Here is an 18,911-nt window from a genome sequence, read left to right as displayed (position 1 = left end):
GCACTGTCAATTCATCCTACCTGTTTATTTTATATTGGTATGTCAGTCTGATAGAGTATTCTGCACTGTAAAATCATCCCACCTGTTTATTTTATATTGGTAGGTCAGTCTGATAGCGCATTTTGCACTGTAAAATCATCCTACCATTGCCTAATAAGAATTTTCAGCAAAGTTACACTGAATTATTTTACATAGTCACAGATGCAAAGCAGAAACCCACGGTAGGATTTTTCGATGTGGTAGGATAGATCGATAGATGTAGCTATAATTTTGCGTTACGGTAGGAAAATATGACAAGGTTGGACAAATCGACAGAACACCAGCTCAAAGACTGTACGGGTGCTTCTCAATACTCAAATTGATGCTTCCTTGTTTCCTCACTCCATCCTCCAGCCCGTGACCCTGAAATTGATTGACGTCAACCATCTTGAAGGACATATAAATTCTCTAATTGCACTGCAAGGAGGCAAGGAACGAGAACTCAGGAAGCTTCCAGAGGATACGCTAGGAGCGAGGATACACAGGTGTATCCTATGCAGAAGAGTTTCTTGTTGAAAAACCTGACGCACATATAAATTCCCCTCCTCCTTTACATCTGCCACAATCTGAATGATGATGAATCTTTGATGATGTTGATGGAATTTTGTGTGAAATATAATTAAATAATTATATGCTTACAATGAGTATTGTAATTAATTGATCCTTCGTGTTTGGATATGCAAAGCTGCACAAAAGATGCAATAATTTATGTATTGTTCATTAATTCATTGTTGAATAACCCAGACATTTCACATACTATCAGTGCATTTTGCTTTATTAAGAATGTTGTTATTCACCAAGCTCAAACAACATAACAGAACATCAAAAAAAGGAACAAGCATAACGGCAGATCCCTGAAGCGTAGCGAGGTAATCCAGCTGATCACAGTCATCATTAATTGACGTCGCTTTGAAGTAACGCTTGAGAGAGCGAGGATATTCCATTCGACTTGTCTTGGTTCCTCTCTCCAGGCATCTCATCCTTGCTTCCTTCCCTCACATCCTAAAGGGGTGGAGCTAAAATACAAGGAAAGGAAATGAGGATGTTCAAATAAGAAATGAGAAGCACCCTATATACAAGTGGACAACATGGCGCCATTTACTCTCATTTTGCGGTTTTGAAGCCTTTTTGGAGTCGAAATGGGAATTGCCATATTGCAAAAATTGCAGCTAGAGTCTGTGCAGTAGAGACTGTTGAGCCAGGGAGAAGTAGATATGACCAGCCGGACAGTAGGTCCACCTCTCACCTGCTCATATTAACAATGGACACAATATGTGAGCACACAGGCTGATATTACCTGAAGTGTAACTTAAGGTGGTCCATCGGCCAACTCCTATTGGGAAATAGAGCATTATTAATTAAAGTGTAAAATGCATTATTAATTCATATGTAAAATGATCATTTGTAGTCGTATAATTTTCACAGGTATATTGATTTTACCGTTGTCTAGAAAAGATTTTGAGCTTTGAATGAAAGATTGAGCTACCATTTGTTATCTAGCTGTCCTTATCCATCATTTAAATCAAAGTAATGTAAGTAGAAGTAGCTAACAAAAGGCACCACCTGTGAAAATATAGTGGTGACACTCAACACAATCGTTTTGTTTTTTTTTGAGGAAAAAAAATCATGGCTCTCTCACGATTCATCTAGCTCTGACACCTGCAGCAAATTACGCATCTGAATAGTGAAGTGTGCTTTTATACTCCGCTCCTTCTATTGGTGGAGTTCATTTAAAAAAGAATGACTGGCTAAACTTACCAAACTACTTCAAGTGTCAACTAAGTCATCCATCCATCCATCCACCTACACAGGGTTGCCTGGACCCTATCCCAGGGGAGGCAGGGCACAAGACCGGGGACACCCTAGATGGGGTGCCAACCAATCACAGTAAGTCATACACAGTCAATTGTAAATTATTATCAAATTTAGCAAGTGTTAGCTGTCTTGGTTTACTCCGTGGCAGCTGCCTTGGTTTATCACTTTGTTCACTCATGTTGGTTTGATAGTTATATCAATACAATAAACTACCTTAGAAATCAAAATGAGTAACATACCAGAAAAACTACACAAAAAACCTCCCTGCTGAGTGTCTGTTAGACCAGCTTACCAAAGAACAAGACATGCCTTTGCTACAGAACTGTCAAGAGCTTTAGTTGTGTGTTGGAAAGTGTGTGTGCCTTCATGAGGCTCAACTGTCATTGCCAAACCTGTCAATTACTTCATCAACCAGACCCTTTTATTTATCACCAAATAACTACTAAAAAAACGCATTTATTGTTAGGAAAACCCCCCAAAAGCAATCCAATAGCTTCTTAAGACAAATAAATTAAATGTTATTAAATGTCTGATGACCTCAACCCAATTGAACATGTGTTTGACTTACTGAAGGCAGAAAGACCCACATTCAATCAGTAACTGAAGGCAGCTGCAGAAAAGGCCAGGCAAAACATCTCAATGGAAGAAACTCAGCATTTGGTGATGTCCACAGTTCCAGACTTCAGGCAGTCACTGACTGCAAAGGATTTGCATCCAAGTATTAAAAATAATCCTAATATTTATGATTGTTGGTTTGTCCAAATACTTTTGAGCCTGTGAAAACGAAGGTACTCTGTAAAAAATGGCTGTAATTCCTAAACGGTTAACACAATATTTTTGTTAAACCCTTGAATTAAAGCTGAAGGTTTACACTTCAATCACATTTTGACTGCTACAGTGGCTTAGTGGTTAGCACCTTTGCATGTTCTCCCTGTGCTGTGGGGGTTTCCTCCGGGTACTCCAGTTTCCTCCCCCAGTCCAAATACATGCATGGTAAGCTGATTGGCATGTCCAAAGTGTCCGTAGTGTATGAAGGGGTGTGTGAATGTGTATGTGATTGTGTCCTGTGGTGGATTGGCATCCCGTCCAGGGTGTATCCCGCCTTGTGCCCCATGCTCCCTGGGATATGCTCCAGCTTCCCCGCGGCCCTGTAGGATAAACGGTATAGAAGATGCATGCATGCATGCATTTCATATCCACTGTGGTGGTGTCCAGATGCAAAAGTATGAAAATTGTGTCACTGTCCAAATACTTATGGATCAGACTGTGTATATATAACCACTTTGCTGTTCTGCCTACATGGCCAAAAGTATCATTGTCATGATGAAACAGTTTTGGAGCCTTTAGAGCCACTGAAGGGAAATCTTAATGCTACAGCATACAAAGATATTCTAGACAAGCGTGTGCTTCAAACTTTGTGGCAACAGTTTGGGGAAGAAACTCATATGGGTTTAATGGTCACGCGTCCACATACTTTTGGATGTGCTGTGTAGTGTACAGTCCGTTCTGCGGTTCAGCACCATAGAATGACCTAAACTCAGAAGACCAGCAGTTACGTTGTGTATATTTTCCGGATAGATTTCTGGCTTTTCGTTTATTTATGCGTGTGTACTTTGTTAAACGGGACTTTTATTGAATACGGACGCGTGTCCGCTGTTGCTAAGCGCCCCCGGAAGTAGCCGATGTTTACACATTTTTGTTCCGCCGAAAAACAACGGTAAACCAGCTGTCTGTGGGAGAATATAAATGAATAAAAACGTAAACTCTAAACGCATTTCCACCAGAAAGTCTTTTGAGAAAGATTTGAGTAGACATACTTATCCGTGTATTACCAGGCTCTCACCACGCTTTCGACTGACTTGCTTGTAGTAACTGTAACTAGCTTTGAAGTTAATGTTGAAAACGAGCGTCTGTTGTTTTATGGCTTTGGACGGTGAAATGTAACGGTTAAACAGCTGTTTCTGTAGCTGTGTATTACTGATATTAATATCACTGCATTTCTGTTGAATCTTGTTGGAAGTCTTGCTCACAGCTATGCTCGTTTTGCTTTATTTCTCTGCCAGTTACTACAATTAGACAAAAATGCCTCTTTTTGGCAACACATTCAGCCCCAAGAAGACTCCACCCCGGAAATCAGCATCTCTCTCTAACCTCCATACAGTAAGAAATAAATACTGTGACTACATTAAAGTCTTCCTTTGCTTCAGAGATTTGTAATATATTAGTAATAATAGTTATTAGTCATAATAGGTTAATATCTGTTAATAGTAATAATAGTGCCCCCCCCCCAACTCCCCCCCCATCCACAACATTTCCATTATTAGTCAATAAAATCCACACACTAGTACATACCTTTTGCATTTGTTTTCTTTCAGCTGGACCGGTCCACTAGGGAGATTGAGTTAGGGCTGGAGTATGGAGCTCCTATGATGAATATTGGAGGTCAGAGCTTGAAATTTGAAGATGGACAATGGATTACAGGTAAGACTTTTCTCCCGATAAATAAACACATGAAAGTCTCTTGTGCGCTGTTGTTTTATTTATTATTGTGAAGTGCTTATTGGCCTTTTTTGGTCACTTTGTCACAGAGTCAGGACCTAATGTGTCTAGCAAGGAGATGCAGAAACTGAAGAATAGAAATCTACAATTAGAAGAAGAAAACAACCTTTTAAGGCTTAAGATAGAGCTGTTGTTAGATATGGTGAGTTAACGCTACCACTTACAGGTACACACAATCCACAATAGATGTTATGAAATTAAGACTTGTATGTCCTTAATGTGTCCTTAAGAATTTAATGGTTAATTAAAAAGACTTAACGCTGAATAGGCAGTGGTTATGCTTTCTGACTTGGATTCATGTAGGTTTGTTCTTGTTTGAGCTCCATAGGAAGAGAAACCTTGTGTCTGATGGCTTCCAGAGATACACCTGAACTGCTGGTGTAACCTTAAACAATGAACATAATATCTTTCCCTTCATAGAGTGCCTTTTAATGTACTGAATTACCTTTGAAACAGACAAAGAGATCACATACAAGTGAGACAGTTTTGGAGCTATGAATTTAGCAAAAATGTTAGCAGAACAAATAGTGATTTTTTTTTAGGGCACAAATCAGCAAAATGGACATTTATTTTCTGTTCATGTGGGGTGCCAACCTTATGGCGGTCCCAGACAGTATTTGCTCTGTGGTAGTTCAGCCCCATGTCAAATCAAACTGATGCCTCTTGATCTACAGCCATTATCCATTTTATTCTTGAATAATAATCACTTGCGCTATTTAAAATGAAATCATCTATTTTTTGTTGTTATTCTATATATTATATTGACATTAAATCAAATCTCATCTCTGACAGCTCTCAGAAACTACAGCCATGTCACATCTAATACAGAAAGAATTAGACGACATGAAGAGTCACTACAAACAAAAGAAATGATGGGAAGCGTGGATTTCCGATGTTTGTATTTTGGACGTGGGTTGTTCTTCAATGAAATGATTTCTACTATTTAAATATGAGACTTCACTTCTTGTGAAGTTTCTTATGAAATTGTGAATAAATAAATAAAAAATTCATAAAACTGTGCTATGTTTGTTTAATGCTTTTTTCCTTTACTAATTGTATAAACAATAAAAATAAATATTTTCTTAGCCAAGGCTGAGTCCCCTTTCCTTTAATGGATCTCTGCGGATGTTTTTCAGTGTTGTGCTGTGTGTAAAGAAAATATTAGAGTCTAAAAAGGCTGTGTTACAATATGAAAGTATGGTTACAGAAAAAGCTATACTAAGCCCATAAGAATAACAGCTATTATCATTACATATTTACCAAAAAGCCTATATGTATATAAAATATTTATATCTAGTACTGTACATTCTGAAGTTTTGCAGTCATGTAGAATGATCCTAGAAGGCCAAATCAGCCAGCACTGCTCTCTTTCCTGAATACACTACTGCACTGTTTGCAGTTTCACTTCTTAAGAAAAGGAGATTACTTGGGTTGTGTGTGTTCTAAAATGTGCACACAGATTTGTGGGGATTGTTGTATGTGGTGCGAGGCACGTACAGTAGGATTCAAAAGTCTGTACCTTTTTTAAGAAAGGTTTTTATTGCATCAGTTCTGAAAATGAATGAGATTTTCACATTCAATTTTTAAAAGTAAGGCTGCATGAATAATATTTAAGAAAATGTTTTTTGCAGAAAACACTATCTATAAAGGGCTGTACATACTACTTGAGTGAGTATCAATGTAAGGGTCCGTTTAGTTAAACAAAAACGTGACATGCACACTGTAACCAAACAATATTGTAACCAGTAGCAGCTGACTCACTTGTTATCTAGATTAAATTTATTATTATCAGTAGTAACAAGTAAACAAAGATTTATCTAAGGTGTTGAGTAGGCTGTTTCAGAGAAATCAAGAGAAGAAGAGCTGCTGTTGTGACATGTTATCTTTAGTTACAGTGCATCCGGAAAGTATTCACAGCACTTCACTTTTTCTACATTTTGTTATGTTACAGCCTTATTCCAAAATGGATTAAATTCATTATTTTCCTCAAAATTCTACAAACAATACCCCATAATGACAGTGTGAAAGAAGTTTGTTTGAAATCTTTGCAAATTTATTAAAAATAAAAAACAAAAAAGCACATGTACATAAATATTCACAGCCTTTGCCATGACACTCAAAATTGAGCTCAGGTGCATCCTGTTTCCATTGATCATCCTTGAGATGTTTCTACAACTTGATTGGAGTCCACCTGTGGTAAATTCAGTTGATTGGACATGATTTGGAAAGGCACACACCTATATAAGCTCCCACAGTTAACAATGCATGTCAGAGCACAAACCAAGCCATGAAGTCCAAGAAATTGTCTGTAGACCTCCGAGACAGGATTGTATCGAGGCACAGATCTGGGGAAGGGTACAGAAACATTTCTGCAGCATTGAAGGTCCCAATGAGCACAGTGGCCTCCATCATCCGTAAATGGAAGAAGACTGGAACCAGCAGAAGTCTTTCTAGAGCTGGCCACCCGGCCAAACTGAGTGATCGGGGGAGAAGGGCTTTAGTCAGGGAGGTGACCAAAAATCCGATGGTCACTCTGACAGAACTCCAGCGTGTCCCTGTGGAGAGAGGAGAACCTTTCAGAAGGACAACCATCTCTGCAGCACTCCACCAATCAGGCCTGAATGGTAGAGTGGCCAGACAAAAGCCACTCCTCAGTAAAAGGCATATGTCAGCCTGCCTGGAGTTTGACAAAAGGCACCTGAAGGACTCTCAGACCATGAGAAACTAAATTCTCTGGTCTGATGAAACAAAGATTGAACTCTTTGGCCTGAATGGCAAGCGTCATGTCTGGAGGAAAGCAGACACCACTCATCACCTGGCCAATACCATCCCTACAGTGAGTGATGGTGGAGACAGCATAATGCTGTGGGGATGTTTTTCAGTGGCAGGAACTGGGAGACTAGTCAGGAAAGGAAAGATGAATGCAGCAATGTACAGAGACATCCTTGATGAAAACCTGCTCCAGAGCGCTCTGGACCTCAGACTGGGGTGAAGGTTTATCTTCCAACAGGACAACGACCCTAAGCACACAGCCAAGATAACAAAAGAGTGCCTAGAGACCACTCTGTGAATGTCCTTGAGTGGCCCAGCCAGAGCCCAGACTTGAACCCGATTGAACATCTCTGGAGAGATCTGAAAATGGCTGTGCACCGACGCTTCCCATACAACCTGATGGAGCTTGAGAGGTCCTGCAATGAAGAATGGGAGAAACTGCCCAAAAATAGGTGTGCCAAGCTTGTAGCATCATACTCAAAAAGACTTGAGGCTGTAATTGGTGTCAAAGGAGCTTCAAAAAAGTATTGAGCAAAGGCTGTGAATACTTATGTACATGTGCTTTTTTTGTTTTTTATTTTTAATAAATATTGGAGACCACAGGTGGACTCCAATCAAGTTGTAGAAACATCACAAGGATGATCAATGGAAACAGGATGCACCTGAGCTCAATTTTGAGTGTCAGGGCAAAGGCTGTGAATACTTATGTACATGTGCTTTTTTTTTGTTTTTTATTTTTAATAAATTTGCAAAGATTTCAAACAAACTTCTTTCACATTGTCATTATGGGGTATTGTTTGTAGAATTTAGAGGAAAATAACGAATTTAATCCATTTTGGAATAAGGCTGTAACATAACAAAATGTGGAGAAAGTGAAGCGCTGTGAATACTTTCCAGATGCACTGTACATGAGTAAGTACTGGCAACAACAAATTTTAATTGCTTGCACCCCAACCCTCGCCAACCCCCCCAACTCCCCCAACCCCCATCCCAACACCACCACCACCGCCCCCGCCCCCACCCCTCTGAACTGCCACCTGATTGGATCAGTTTCATGTAAGAGTTTCTAAAACAGCTTGAACATTATTTTCTAGAGCCATTTTTCAATATTATTATATATTTAGTCATATGGCAGGGCACAAAATCATGGGTGTGTAGTTCAGATCCAAGGTACATATATAGTATGGTGCACAAATTTTAGAGGTCTGACAAGAGTTTCAGATATGTTACTTAGTGCATCATCAGTCAGTGAAGTAACTTTAAAAAATGGGGTCACATAATTTAAGATAACAGATCAGTAACATTAAACACATGCAAATTAAATGACATATACCAAGAAACTGATGAAATTTGTATTGGTTTTAAGTACATGATAAAATAAAATTAGTTATTTTGTGAACTCAGTGGAGTCTATTGTGTTATACAAGATAAATACAATGCGATAATACTAATTGTACTCATCTTACATCAGCTGTAAAAATGATGTAAGAAGTTAATTTTACATTTCAAATTAATTGTGTTGTTAGAGTTAAAAAAAAATTGTTTGTGGACCTACAGTATATTCCCTCTGACAGTTATTTCAGCTAATGTAATTGAATGTACTTTGACTAAACATTTAGAACAAGTACAGTACAAATGTGTGTGTATATATGTGTATATATATATATATATATATATATATATATATATATATATATATATATATATATATATAAATGAAAACATTGCACAGATCAAAATAAGTCTTTCACAATACAGCTCACTCCTGTGCACATGCCTAATAAATATGAGCTTTATAAGGAATTAGAAATGATTAAGTAGGAGGAACAAGGGAGCATGGGGTTTATTTGGCAGACTTTCTCAGGTTGGGATCATAAAAGAAGAGAACACAAATCAGTTCTAAAAGTGAAGTAGTGATTTCAGTAAATTGGAAAACTTGCAAACAATTAGGATTTATCTTTAACCATTAAGTGAAGAAACATAGCTGGAAAATGAACACAGGTGAGGAAAATATGTCATTTCTCCTTTTATCTGGAATTCTTGTATGTGTGGGAACAGTGGAGCTGAAATAGTCATCAAGTCATTTTTCTGGAAGGCCTTTTCTCCTCAGAGGACTAGTGAAGTAAGTACATTCCCTTTTCCTTTTTCCCTTTCCTTCCTAAAACAGGCAAAACCCTGTTTTAATCATTTGTGTCAGCATTAAATATTTTGTGTTTATAGCTGAAGTCTTTGTACATAAAGCTTATTTTTTTAGTTTTGTGAATCATATATATGATCTTGAATATATGGACAAATGAACACATGCACATGATAGATTAATAAATGATTACAGAGAAGGGAAGTTTTATTAAGAGCTTGTTCTTTGTCTGTTACAACCATAACATGATTATACTGATTCAAATTTAATGGTATAGTTTAAAATAATTTCATTTTAAATATTTTATATTTTATTCATTTTAAAAATCATGAGCACATATATAATGTATGTACAGTACTACAGATCTCTGGTTATGTAGACATGTGACATCAATTCCTAATCAGTAATCATTCCTGTTTTTAAATTAACAACAAACTAGGTCATTTAACTAAACAAGGAATATGTCCTTTAAAGATCCACACCTTCTCTGCAGGAATTACTTGATAGAACATGGGAAGCAGTGTGGTAGAGAGAAACAGAGTGGATCCTCCAGATGGAGGCTGGGGCTGGGCTGTGCTGTTTGGTGGCTTCATTATCACTGGTTTCTCCTACGCTTTCCCTAAAGCCATTAGTGTGTACTTTAAAGAACTAATGCGGGACTTTGGCTGTGGCTACAGTGACACGGCATGGATTTCCTCTATCATGCTTGCCATGCTTTATGGCTCAGGTGAGAAACAAAGACAAAAGAAATAGTGCACGTGACATGTTTACTTTTCATTGATTGATCAAATCTTTCTGGATCCATAGATTATATTTACTTTTTTTCTGAACAGGTCCACTTTCCAGTATCATGGTTAACAGGTTTGGATGTCGCCCAGTGATGTTGATTGGGGGATTGTTTGCCTCAGCAGGCATGATTGGGGCCTCTTTTACCACCAACATCATCCAACTTTACCTTACTGCTGGAGTCATTACAGGTGATTAAATGACTGTATGTGGTGTTTAAAGCATCGGTATCACACAACTGTTCTCCATTGTAGAGCAAGGTACCACACTGAGTACACGAAAGAGAACTTTCATTCTTCAAAATTCGTAGAGTTCCCCTTCATTTTCTAGACGAAAAAAAATGTCTTGTGACAATTTTCAGAACACAGAATAAGAGTTAAATGTATATAATGACTCCAGCATTATTAGGCTGACTGGGAAGCCATTTCTCTGTGTAATATATATACTGATAATATCTGAGAGACATATTTATTAAACATTAAACTCTGTTTCCACTGTATAAAGATTTACTGATATGAGATCATTCAAGTACTACTGCATTTTGTTCTCCACAGGGCTTGGTCTAGCTCTAAATTTTCAGCCCTCACTTATAATGCTTGGGTGTTATTTTGACAAACGGAGACCTCTGGCCAATGGACTAGCAGCAGCTGGGAGTCCAGTCTTTCTCTCAGCTCTTTCCCCACTAGGACAAGTGCTGATGGATCGCTTTGGCTGGAGGGGTGGCTTTCTGATCATGGGAGGGCTGTTGCTTAACTGTTGCATCTGTGGTGCTGTTATGAGACCTTTGGGATACAAAGTTCGGAAATCTACAACCAGGGATGAATCAAATGCTCACGAGCTGAAAGAGATGCTCCCATCAAAGGAGGAGAATAATCTGGAGAAGGCTCAGAAGGAAAGCCCCAAGAAAAAGAAACTCCTTGACTTCAGTGTGCTCCGTGACAAGGGACTTATCATTTATATAATAGCCAAATTTGTAGTTGTGCTTGGTCTGTTTGTCCCTACAATTCTCTTGGTCAACTATGCTAAAGATCAAGGAGTGCCTGATCAGGAAGCTGCCTTCCTCCTCTCCATTATTGGATTTATTGACATCTTTGCTCGACCCACATGTGGTCTGATGGCAGGAGTAAAGTGCATACGAGCCAAAATGCCCTATTTCTTCAGCTTGGCCTTAATTCTAAATGGCCTTACAGATGTCTGCTCAGCCAGAAGTACAGACTACATGGGATTAGTGATCTTCTGTGTATTCTTTGGCCTTTCTTATGGAATGGTGGGTGCATTGCAATTTGAAGTGCTTATGGGAATTGTGGGGACTAACAGTTTTTCCAGTGCCCTTGGTTTAGTGCTCCTTATAGAAGCAGCAGCTGTGCTCATTGGACCTCCTTCTGCTGGTAAGCCATACTATAGTGAAATTAATCAACCTCTTAATTAAAAGTTGTATTTTTACATATTACAACATGGGTTTGAAGAGAGTATGCATATTTCTTTTGTCCTTCTCCCCTGTACACTTTTATGTAGGACGATTAGTGGATACTTACAAGAACTATGAGCTGATTTTCTACATGGCTGGTGGAGAGTTGATGGCTGCTGGCATATTCCTTGCCATTGCATCTTATTGCTGCATTAAGCTCCAGAAGAACAAGGACAAATCTGTCATCCAGGAAGCTGATATTGAGGGCAACAGTAACCATATTAATCATGAATCTAACCATGCTATGAACAATAGTTCATGTTAAATCTGAAATAATTCAAATAACTTTGACAGTAAGTGATATTTACGTATTAATCGTATTAATAGTGGATATGATTTAAATCATTGTCCTTTCGCTAAGTACACTTTATTTGATGAATAAATTATATTTTGCAGCCCTATTAGTCAGTCTATATTTCCTTGTTGTTTTAGATTACGTTAGATTATTACTGTTTTTTGACAGTGTGAGAGTGAGTTTTGGGTCTTGCATTCATAAATCTCTCTGTGAATTTTGGAGAGTTACCACAGCTGTGAGTTTATAACTAATATCCACCCCTTTATTCAAAATTTAAGTCATCATAAGATAAATGCCACAATTCTATTTTTCATTTATTCTGTAATTATTCAAATAATTCAAAATTATTCAAACTATTTAAGTTTCTATGGTAACCTCTCATGCTCAGATAATTTCATAATCGACTTAATAGTGTTCAAAACAGTGTTACTATGAATGAAGACTTTAATACACTGAAAAAGACACACTATTAGCATCACATAAATATATATATAAATACAATTGGTTTCACTCTTCCCACGTTTATCCAGGCGAACCTGAAGCCTATCACAGGGAGCATGAGGCACAAGGCGGGGTACACCCTGGACGGGGTGCCAACACATCACAGGGCACAATCACATACACACTCACACACCCATTCATACACTATGGACACTTTGGACATGCCAGTCAGCCTACCATGCATGTCTTTGGACTGGGGAAGGAAACCAGAGTACCCAGAGGAAACCCCCGCAGCATGAGGAGAACATGAAAACTTCGCACATACAGGGAAGCGGCGGGAATTGAACCCCCAACATTGTTCGACTCAGGACAGATGTAATTTGCTGCTATTGTCAAGCAACTGTTTGATGCTGTACACAATAGCGCTTCACCTTTGCGTGTTCACTGAGAGAAGCCTTATGGTTGAGAGGCCGGTATTTGGCCAACAGTTAATGCAAGCATTTTATAATTGACCAATTGATGTGTGAGAAGGCGGGAATTACAGAGAGGGGTTAAAGCAATGCAAACATGCACACACATGATGCAGTATTAGACCATAAGCACATCATAATGAAGCTAAAGCCGAATCCCGGACATTATCTCAAATTTAGAAATCTCGTCCGGATGCTTTTTAAGGTCTGAAAAAGAGGACATGTCTGGGAAAAAGAGGATGTATGGTCACCCTAAATTAAAATATGAATGAATGGTGTCATGCTGCTGTGACTTTACCCTTGCAGGCTAATCCAGAGGCTGAGGGCAGCCATTTTGATTTGAAATCATTTTAGTCCTTAATTGACTCAGTCAGCCACGTCAGTCAGCACTTAAGAGTCAATCTTAGACTTTGCTGAAAGGTGCTTTTAGTTTCTTTATAATAAAAAAAAGCTCTCACGCTTACACAAATCCTACTTTTTACTAGGTTGTTTTTTTGCCCTTAATTCAAAGCTTAAGACTATTCTTTCTGAGAAGATTTACACACTTGGCCCCAGGTTATTATCCACTCTGCCCCGGTCTGTTTGCTGTTCACACTTAAGTACAGCAGGTGGCAGCATGCAGCTGTTCTGCTGGTTTTAAAACCCGCCATTAAAGACACCGAAGAAGAAGAAAAAGAAACGTCATACTCAGGAAGCGGCAACGAGAGGGTCCTGCACTCGAGGACCTCGATAAAGACACGAAGAGTTGTTCTTCTGTTTATTCGATTTTTGAAAACGAGCTCGTGTATACTTTTTATCGAAGCAGCAGTCAGATTTTTATTTGCAGTTTCTTCTCGAAGGATTTTCGACTAGTGTCACGATGCCGAGAGGAGGTAAGAGGACCCCTACATGTGTCTAGATGATGTTAGCCTGTTTGCTAACAGTGTTAGCCGCGGCGTCGCATCGTGACTTCTGCATAAGAAGCTAACGTGTAGCTAACCAGAAAATAAACCCGGTGCTGCTTCATGCTTCAGCCTGGCACATGATCTGAAAGTTTTATTTTATTGTCGAGCGGCCAGTCGATTGAACACGTATTTATTAAACAACTAGAGCTAGAGTGTTTCCGCCACATGAGCAACCTCCGATCATTATTCATACTTCTCTTGACTGTGTCTGATGTTTTTGTCACTTCGTTCGTGTTTCTTGGCTACTTCCTTCATTATCCATGTTGATTTTTTTTATTGGACATGTTTTTATTTTAGGTAAAAAGGGCCACAAAGGTCGGGGGAAGCAGTTCAGCAATCCTGAGGAGATCGAGAGACAGATGCGAGCGCAAAGGGAGATGGTACATTTCCACTATGTTTATTTCACTGCAATTCAAACGCATCTGATGTGTTTATTTATTTATTTATTTATTTATTTATTTATTTGTCACTGATTATTTTAAGTCACTCAGTCTCTAAATAATGTGGTGAATCATGTGTTTGCAGGAGGAAAACAGTGGTGCAGAGCGGGAGAGCGGATCTGAGTCCGAGGAGGAAAGCAGTAGTGAAGATGAAAAAGTAAGTAACACATTACTCATTTTTTCCATCTTTCTTTTTCTTCCTTTCTTTTTTTTTTTTAAATGAATGTATAACCATCAGTAGGTATGGATTTCTGCTGACATTTTTGATTTGGTGTTTCCCAGGGTTGGGAGGATTACTTTAACAATGTATTCCTTTCCAGTTACAAATTACTTCATAAAAAGTGTAATCAGTAACATAATCCAAGTATCGTGATATGAAAGTAATGTAATCTGACTGTTCTTGGTTTAATTCAAGGTCACGTATGTAGATAAAGACAAGAGAAAAGCAATGTGATATAAAATACTTTAGCTTAGAGCTTAAAACATGTTCAGTGTTTTGGATTTGTTTTAATAAAAATAAATGAATGTGTTGCTCACGAGAGTCACAACTGGGAAGAGAGAACCAGAACTAAAATCATTAGGGCTGAGTAAAAAAAAAAATACGGCTTCTCTGATTTTAAATGGGTCTTCGTCGATTCCGGAAATCCCCGAATCGTTTCTTAACGTTCTGCTTTACTTGAGAGGATCTGAATATTATCTGTAGTTCGCCTCTCGTTCTGAATGTCGCCATCTTTGATATTTTGAAAACGGTCTTATGTCTTTTGTTATAATAAGCAAGTCACAAGCTTTTTTTTATGCTTTTGTCTTTTCTCACAGTCTCTTTCTTGAAATGGTTCGTTCCGGTAATGAAATTTGTTTCCCCAGCTATTTCTCTGCCTGCTTTGGAACCAAAGTCGCAAAACATTTTCTGCGTGTGATAATCATACCTGAGCCTTGCAATTTCTTGAATTCAAGAAGTCTTAAAATGCCTTTCTGCACTTTTACTTGGGTGTTCATCACCTGACACAGAAAGATGATCGTCTGTGTCTGTTTTCTTTCTCCCACAACTGGAGTCTGCTTTTCTTAGTAGCAGGTGTGCCATTGGCATTGGTGCTCGACAGAGATGAGGATTGTTTGAAAAAGTATGATATTTTTCGTTTTGATGTGTGTTTCTGATGCGGAAAGCTGATCCTCACTTTCCTCTTGTGTATTTTGGCGCTCTGGATGAATTTGAACTCCTTTTTTTAATTATTTATTTATTTATTTATTTATTATTTGTTGTATTACATCAACACAACAAATTGTGATAGGCTCCTCCTCACAGAACATGTGATTAATGTGATTACTTTGTTTTTTGACGTAACTGATTACAATTAGCAGTTTCAACACAACAGCGCTTTACCTTCACACATTCGCTGACAGAAGGCTAATAGTTAAGAGGCAGGAATTTGGCCAATAGTTGCTGCAAGTGTTTTATAATCAACCAATTGGTGTGTGAGAAGGCGGGAAATACAGAGAGGGGTAAAGCAATGCAGACGTGCGCACACATGATGCAGTATTTGACCATAAGCATATCATAATGACACTAAAGCCAAATCCCGGACATTTTCTCAAATTTAGAAATCCAATTTCAATAGTTTTGAAAAAAAGGCCGTATGGTCACCCTAACAAAAGCATTTCTTTGATTTTAAAGGAAAACTTGTGACCCTGATGGTATTCCCTTGTTTTGTTCTGCTTTTACATAAAATGTATCTGTAATTTGATTACTTTTGTTTTTTGATGTAACTGTAGTTACCAGTTTTTTGTATCCTGATTACGTTATGCCGTTACATGTATTCTGTTACTCCTCAAGTCTGGTGTTTCCCTAAAATGGGTTTGTGTATCTGGTGAAAGGAGCAGAAGAGGAGTGGAGTCCAAGGGTTGATTGAAATTGAGAATCCCAACCGTGTCTCCCAGAAGAGCAAAAAAGCCGCAGAGGTCGACGTCAACGCGCCGAAAGAGCTCACACGCAGAGAGAGGTACTTCTAAACACCTGGCTTGAACTTGAGAATGTTCCTTCAGCTGTGTTTTTAGCTAACTCTGGTCTGTGTTGGTTGCAGGGAGGAGATTGAGAAGCAGAAAGCTAAGGAGCGCTACATGAAGCTGCATCTGGAAGGAAAGACGGATCAGGCCAAGGCAGACCTCGCCAGACTGGCTATTATTAAAAAACAGAGAGAAGAGGCAGCGAAGAAGAGAGAGGAACTGAGGAAAGGTGAGTCTAACATGCTGTCATGTTCTAGTATACATGATGTTCACTGGACTATTCTCCATATAATGTCCGAATGCAAGGTACTTTATTATTATTTTTATTAATATTGAAGAACTTCCATTATGCGTAACAGTTTTCTGTCTAAAAGCTGAAAAGATCTCTTCTATGTGTGTTCTGTTTTTTAATCCGTTTCAGAAAAAGAGGCACAGGAAGCCAAAACCAAACGTTAAGGCTCGTCCCCATCCTGAGGACTCGGTTAATGGGGGCGGGAGGGAAGGGACCAAATTAATTAGGGAGACAGCTCAGGGGTGCCCAAACACTGTCTTCACTGGCAGGGACAGGCAGCGATTTGGACATTCAGAGTCACATCATAAAAATTGGGGGTTAAAGACATGAACTCAGTGGTCTGTTTATTGGTACCTAAAACAGGAAGCGATCGGCAAGACCAGGGTGTCCTCATGTCCTTTGCCCCCATACCTCCGATGTGTTCTGATCCTACAGCTGCAAGAGTTTACTCTTAAATTTGCTCTTTTTGATATGTTTTAGTAAAGTTTTGATTGGGTTGTTGGCCAGGGTTGCGTTCTTATTGACGTAATCTGGCATGTTTCTAGAGAGTAGGGTAGAGTAATGAATGGAGAAACACTAGCAAACTTATAGACCACCATCTGCTCATGTTCTGACGTTGTTGCTGTATGTTGTTTTTTTTCTCTGTGGATAAGCTACACATGATAAGCACCCTTTGTACTGAACAAAATGTTTTTGCCCCACTTTGATTTTTTTATTTATTTTTTGCATGCTAGTTGCAAGATGTATCCAACTTCTAACAAATGCCGGTAATGCTACACCATTTAAAAATAATTGATTTATTAATTTTGAATAGAATGTCAGCAGTATTATGCATACCTATTCATGTTAACAGTATGTATGGTTATAACCAGAAATTTTTTACCTCCCCCTTTATTCTGCCGTGCTTACATTTCTCAGTAAATTTTTTTTATTATTATTTAGTTTTTAGTTGTGTGTTTTTTGTTTTTTTTTTGTTTTTTTTTTGTTTTTTGTTTTTTGTTTTGTTTTTGTTTTTTTAAATATATATTTTTCTGCTCTTGAACTCATAAACATACCTCTTGTATATTAGGCGTGTTCACAACTGGTATTAACATCTGTCTGGAGTGATCAGAAGTATTTTCATGCATGACACGGTGGGTTAAGTGGTGATTTGTATGGAGTTCACACTACAGATGTTATGTGGTTTGAGGGATCTGATTTCAGTGCATGCTTAAAGATGCACAGGAACACGTTTACACCTGTTCCTGATGCTTTCTACTGATCAGTTACCCCAGTGTGGATGCTAATACCTGTTCTGAACAGGGTCTCATATACTTCAGTTTGTTGGTGGGACTTGAATTGCCTTGAATATTAGGGGAAGCAATATTACAGTGATGCAAATGATTAAACATTCAGCTCAGTTTGTAAAGGAATATATTTACAAAAGTGTTTAAAATAGTTGTAAAGTGTTCTCCATGACTGAAATATTTACATGCATTATTGATAGGAAGCAATTGTATGTTTATCCTGATTTGATTTTGTGGTATGGTAATAAATACATTAGTACAATCACTTTCTCCTTGTTTTTCTTTTTAAACAATATTTTTTTTTCTGCTTGTGACTTTTTACTTATGCAGTGTGTTAGAGATCACTGGGGCCTTGGCTTTAATTGCCCAAAAGCTGAGATGATGTCCAAGTGTAATTGTACTGTAATACTGCAACCCCAATTCTGGGGGGGGAAAAAAAAAAAAAAAGGTCCTTTTGAAAATTCAGTTCACCCTGTACTATATTGAAAACACATTATTTGATGTTTTACTTTGTGAATTTAAGTTATTTTTTTAAATATACACCCATTTCAAATCTGATGGCTGCAACACCAAAAAAGTTGGGACAGTCGGCTGTTTACTGCTGTGTAACATCTTTTCTTTTACTAACACTTATTAAGTGTTTGGGTGCTGAAATACCAGTTGATTAAGTTTAGCAAGTGGAATTTTCCCCCATTCATCCATTATGCATTTCTTCAGCTACGCAACTGTACATGGCCTTCGTTGCCTTATTTTGCACTTCATAATGAACCACACATTCCCAATCAGAGACAAGTCAGGACTGCAGGCACCCAGGTGTAGCCCTGCAGGTGTGGATGCTAGTGTGCTAGCACCCATATTCTCTGTTTACGCAACCATGCGCTTGTAATCTGGGCAGAATGGTTTGGCGTTGTCCTGCTTTGGATGGCAGCAGATGTTGCACCAAAATGTGTACATATATTTCTGGTTAATGGTTCTCTCACATGCCATGGGCACTGACACACCCCCGTACAATGACAGACGCTGGCTTTTGGACCTGACACTGATAACAGCTTGGATGGTCCTTTTCCTCTTTGGCCCAGAGAACACGACAGCTGTTTTGTCCAAAAACCATTTGAAATGTTGACTTGTCGGATCACAAAACACGATTCCACTGTGCTACCGTCCAT

The 18,911-nt window shown here is 38.5% G+C and overlaps 3 protein-coding genes and 1 long non-coding RNA gene across 6 annotated transcripts; 3 read left to right on the top strand and 1 right to left on the bottom strand.

Moving 5' to 3' along the window:
- Nucleotides 1-788: 788 nt before the first annotated feature.
- LOC108274119 (uncharacterized) lies at nucleotides 789-3,371 on the bottom strand. The gene is made up of 5 exons (XR_001814424.3): nucleotides 2,771-3,371; nucleotides 2,423-2,551; nucleotides 1,798-1,901; nucleotides 1,337-1,372; nucleotides 789-1,055 (listed from the first exon to the last, which is right to left on the bottom strand). It is a non-coding gene; the product is annotated as an uncharacterized LOC108274119 (long non-coding RNA).
- Nucleotides 3,372-3,485: 114 nt separating this feature from the next.
- Nucleotides 3,486-5,498, top strand: cby1 (chibby homolog 1 (Drosophila)). Of its 3 annotated transcripts, none has more exons than XM_017484017.3 (5): nucleotides 3,486-3,571; nucleotides 3,918-4,014; nucleotides 4,230-4,335; nucleotides 4,443-4,555; nucleotides 5,206-5,498. In XM_017484017.3, the coding sequence occupies exons 2-5, from the start codon at nucleotides 3,937-3,939 to the stop codon at nucleotides 5,284-5,286; spliced, it is 378 nt and encodes a 125-aa protein (XP_017339506.1). In that variant the 5' UTR covers nucleotides 3,486-3,571; nucleotides 3,918-3,936; the 3' UTR covers nucleotides 5,287-5,498. The 3 variants fall into 3 exon arrangements, with proteins under 3 accessions (XP_017339506.1, XP_017339507.1, XP_017339508.1); XM_017484018.3 differs by having other exon boundaries at nucleotides 3,533-3,612; XM_017484019.3 differs by lacking the exon at nucleotides 3,486-3,571 and adding an exon at nucleotides 3,660-3,794.
- A 3,560-nt stretch (nucleotides 5,499-9,058) lies between these two features.
- On the top strand, nucleotides 9,059-12,090 carry slc16a8 (solute carrier family 16 member 8). Its single transcript, XM_017482848.3, has 5 exons — nucleotides 9,059-9,307; nucleotides 9,816-10,049; nucleotides 10,156-10,299; nucleotides 10,663-11,496; nucleotides 11,624-12,090. The coding sequence occupies exons 2-5, from the start codon at nucleotides 9,833-9,835 to the stop codon at nucleotides 11,839-11,841; spliced, it is 1,413 nt and encodes a 470-aa protein (XP_017338337.1). The 5' UTR covers nucleotides 9,059-9,307; nucleotides 9,816-9,832; the 3' UTR covers nucleotides 11,842-12,090.
- Nucleotides 12,091-13,447: 1,357 nt separating this feature from the next.
- On the top strand, nucleotides 13,448-18,010 carry pdap1a (pdgfa associated protein 1a). The gene is made up of 6 exons (XM_017484413.3): nucleotides 13,448-13,654; nucleotides 14,024-14,106; nucleotides 14,252-14,323; nucleotides 16,039-16,163; nucleotides 16,245-16,396; nucleotides 16,589-18,010. Exons 1-6 carry the CDS (start codon nucleotides 13,642-13,644, stop codon nucleotides 16,621-16,623), a joined length of 480 nt encoding a protein of 159 aa, XP_017339902.1. The 5' UTR covers nucleotides 13,448-13,641; the 3' UTR covers nucleotides 16,624-18,010.
- Nucleotides 18,011-18,911: the final 901 nt, after the last annotated feature.

This window comes from Ictalurus punctatus, chromosome 13, assembly GCF_001660625.3.
Source record: "Ictalurus punctatus breed USDA103 chromosome 13, Coco_2.0, whole genome shotgun sequence".
NCBI classification, from domain to species: Eukaryota; Metazoa; Chordata; class Actinopteri; order Siluriformes; family Ictaluridae; genus Ictalurus; species Ictalurus punctatus.
This window is presented reverse-complemented; position numbering and strand designations above follow the sequence as displayed.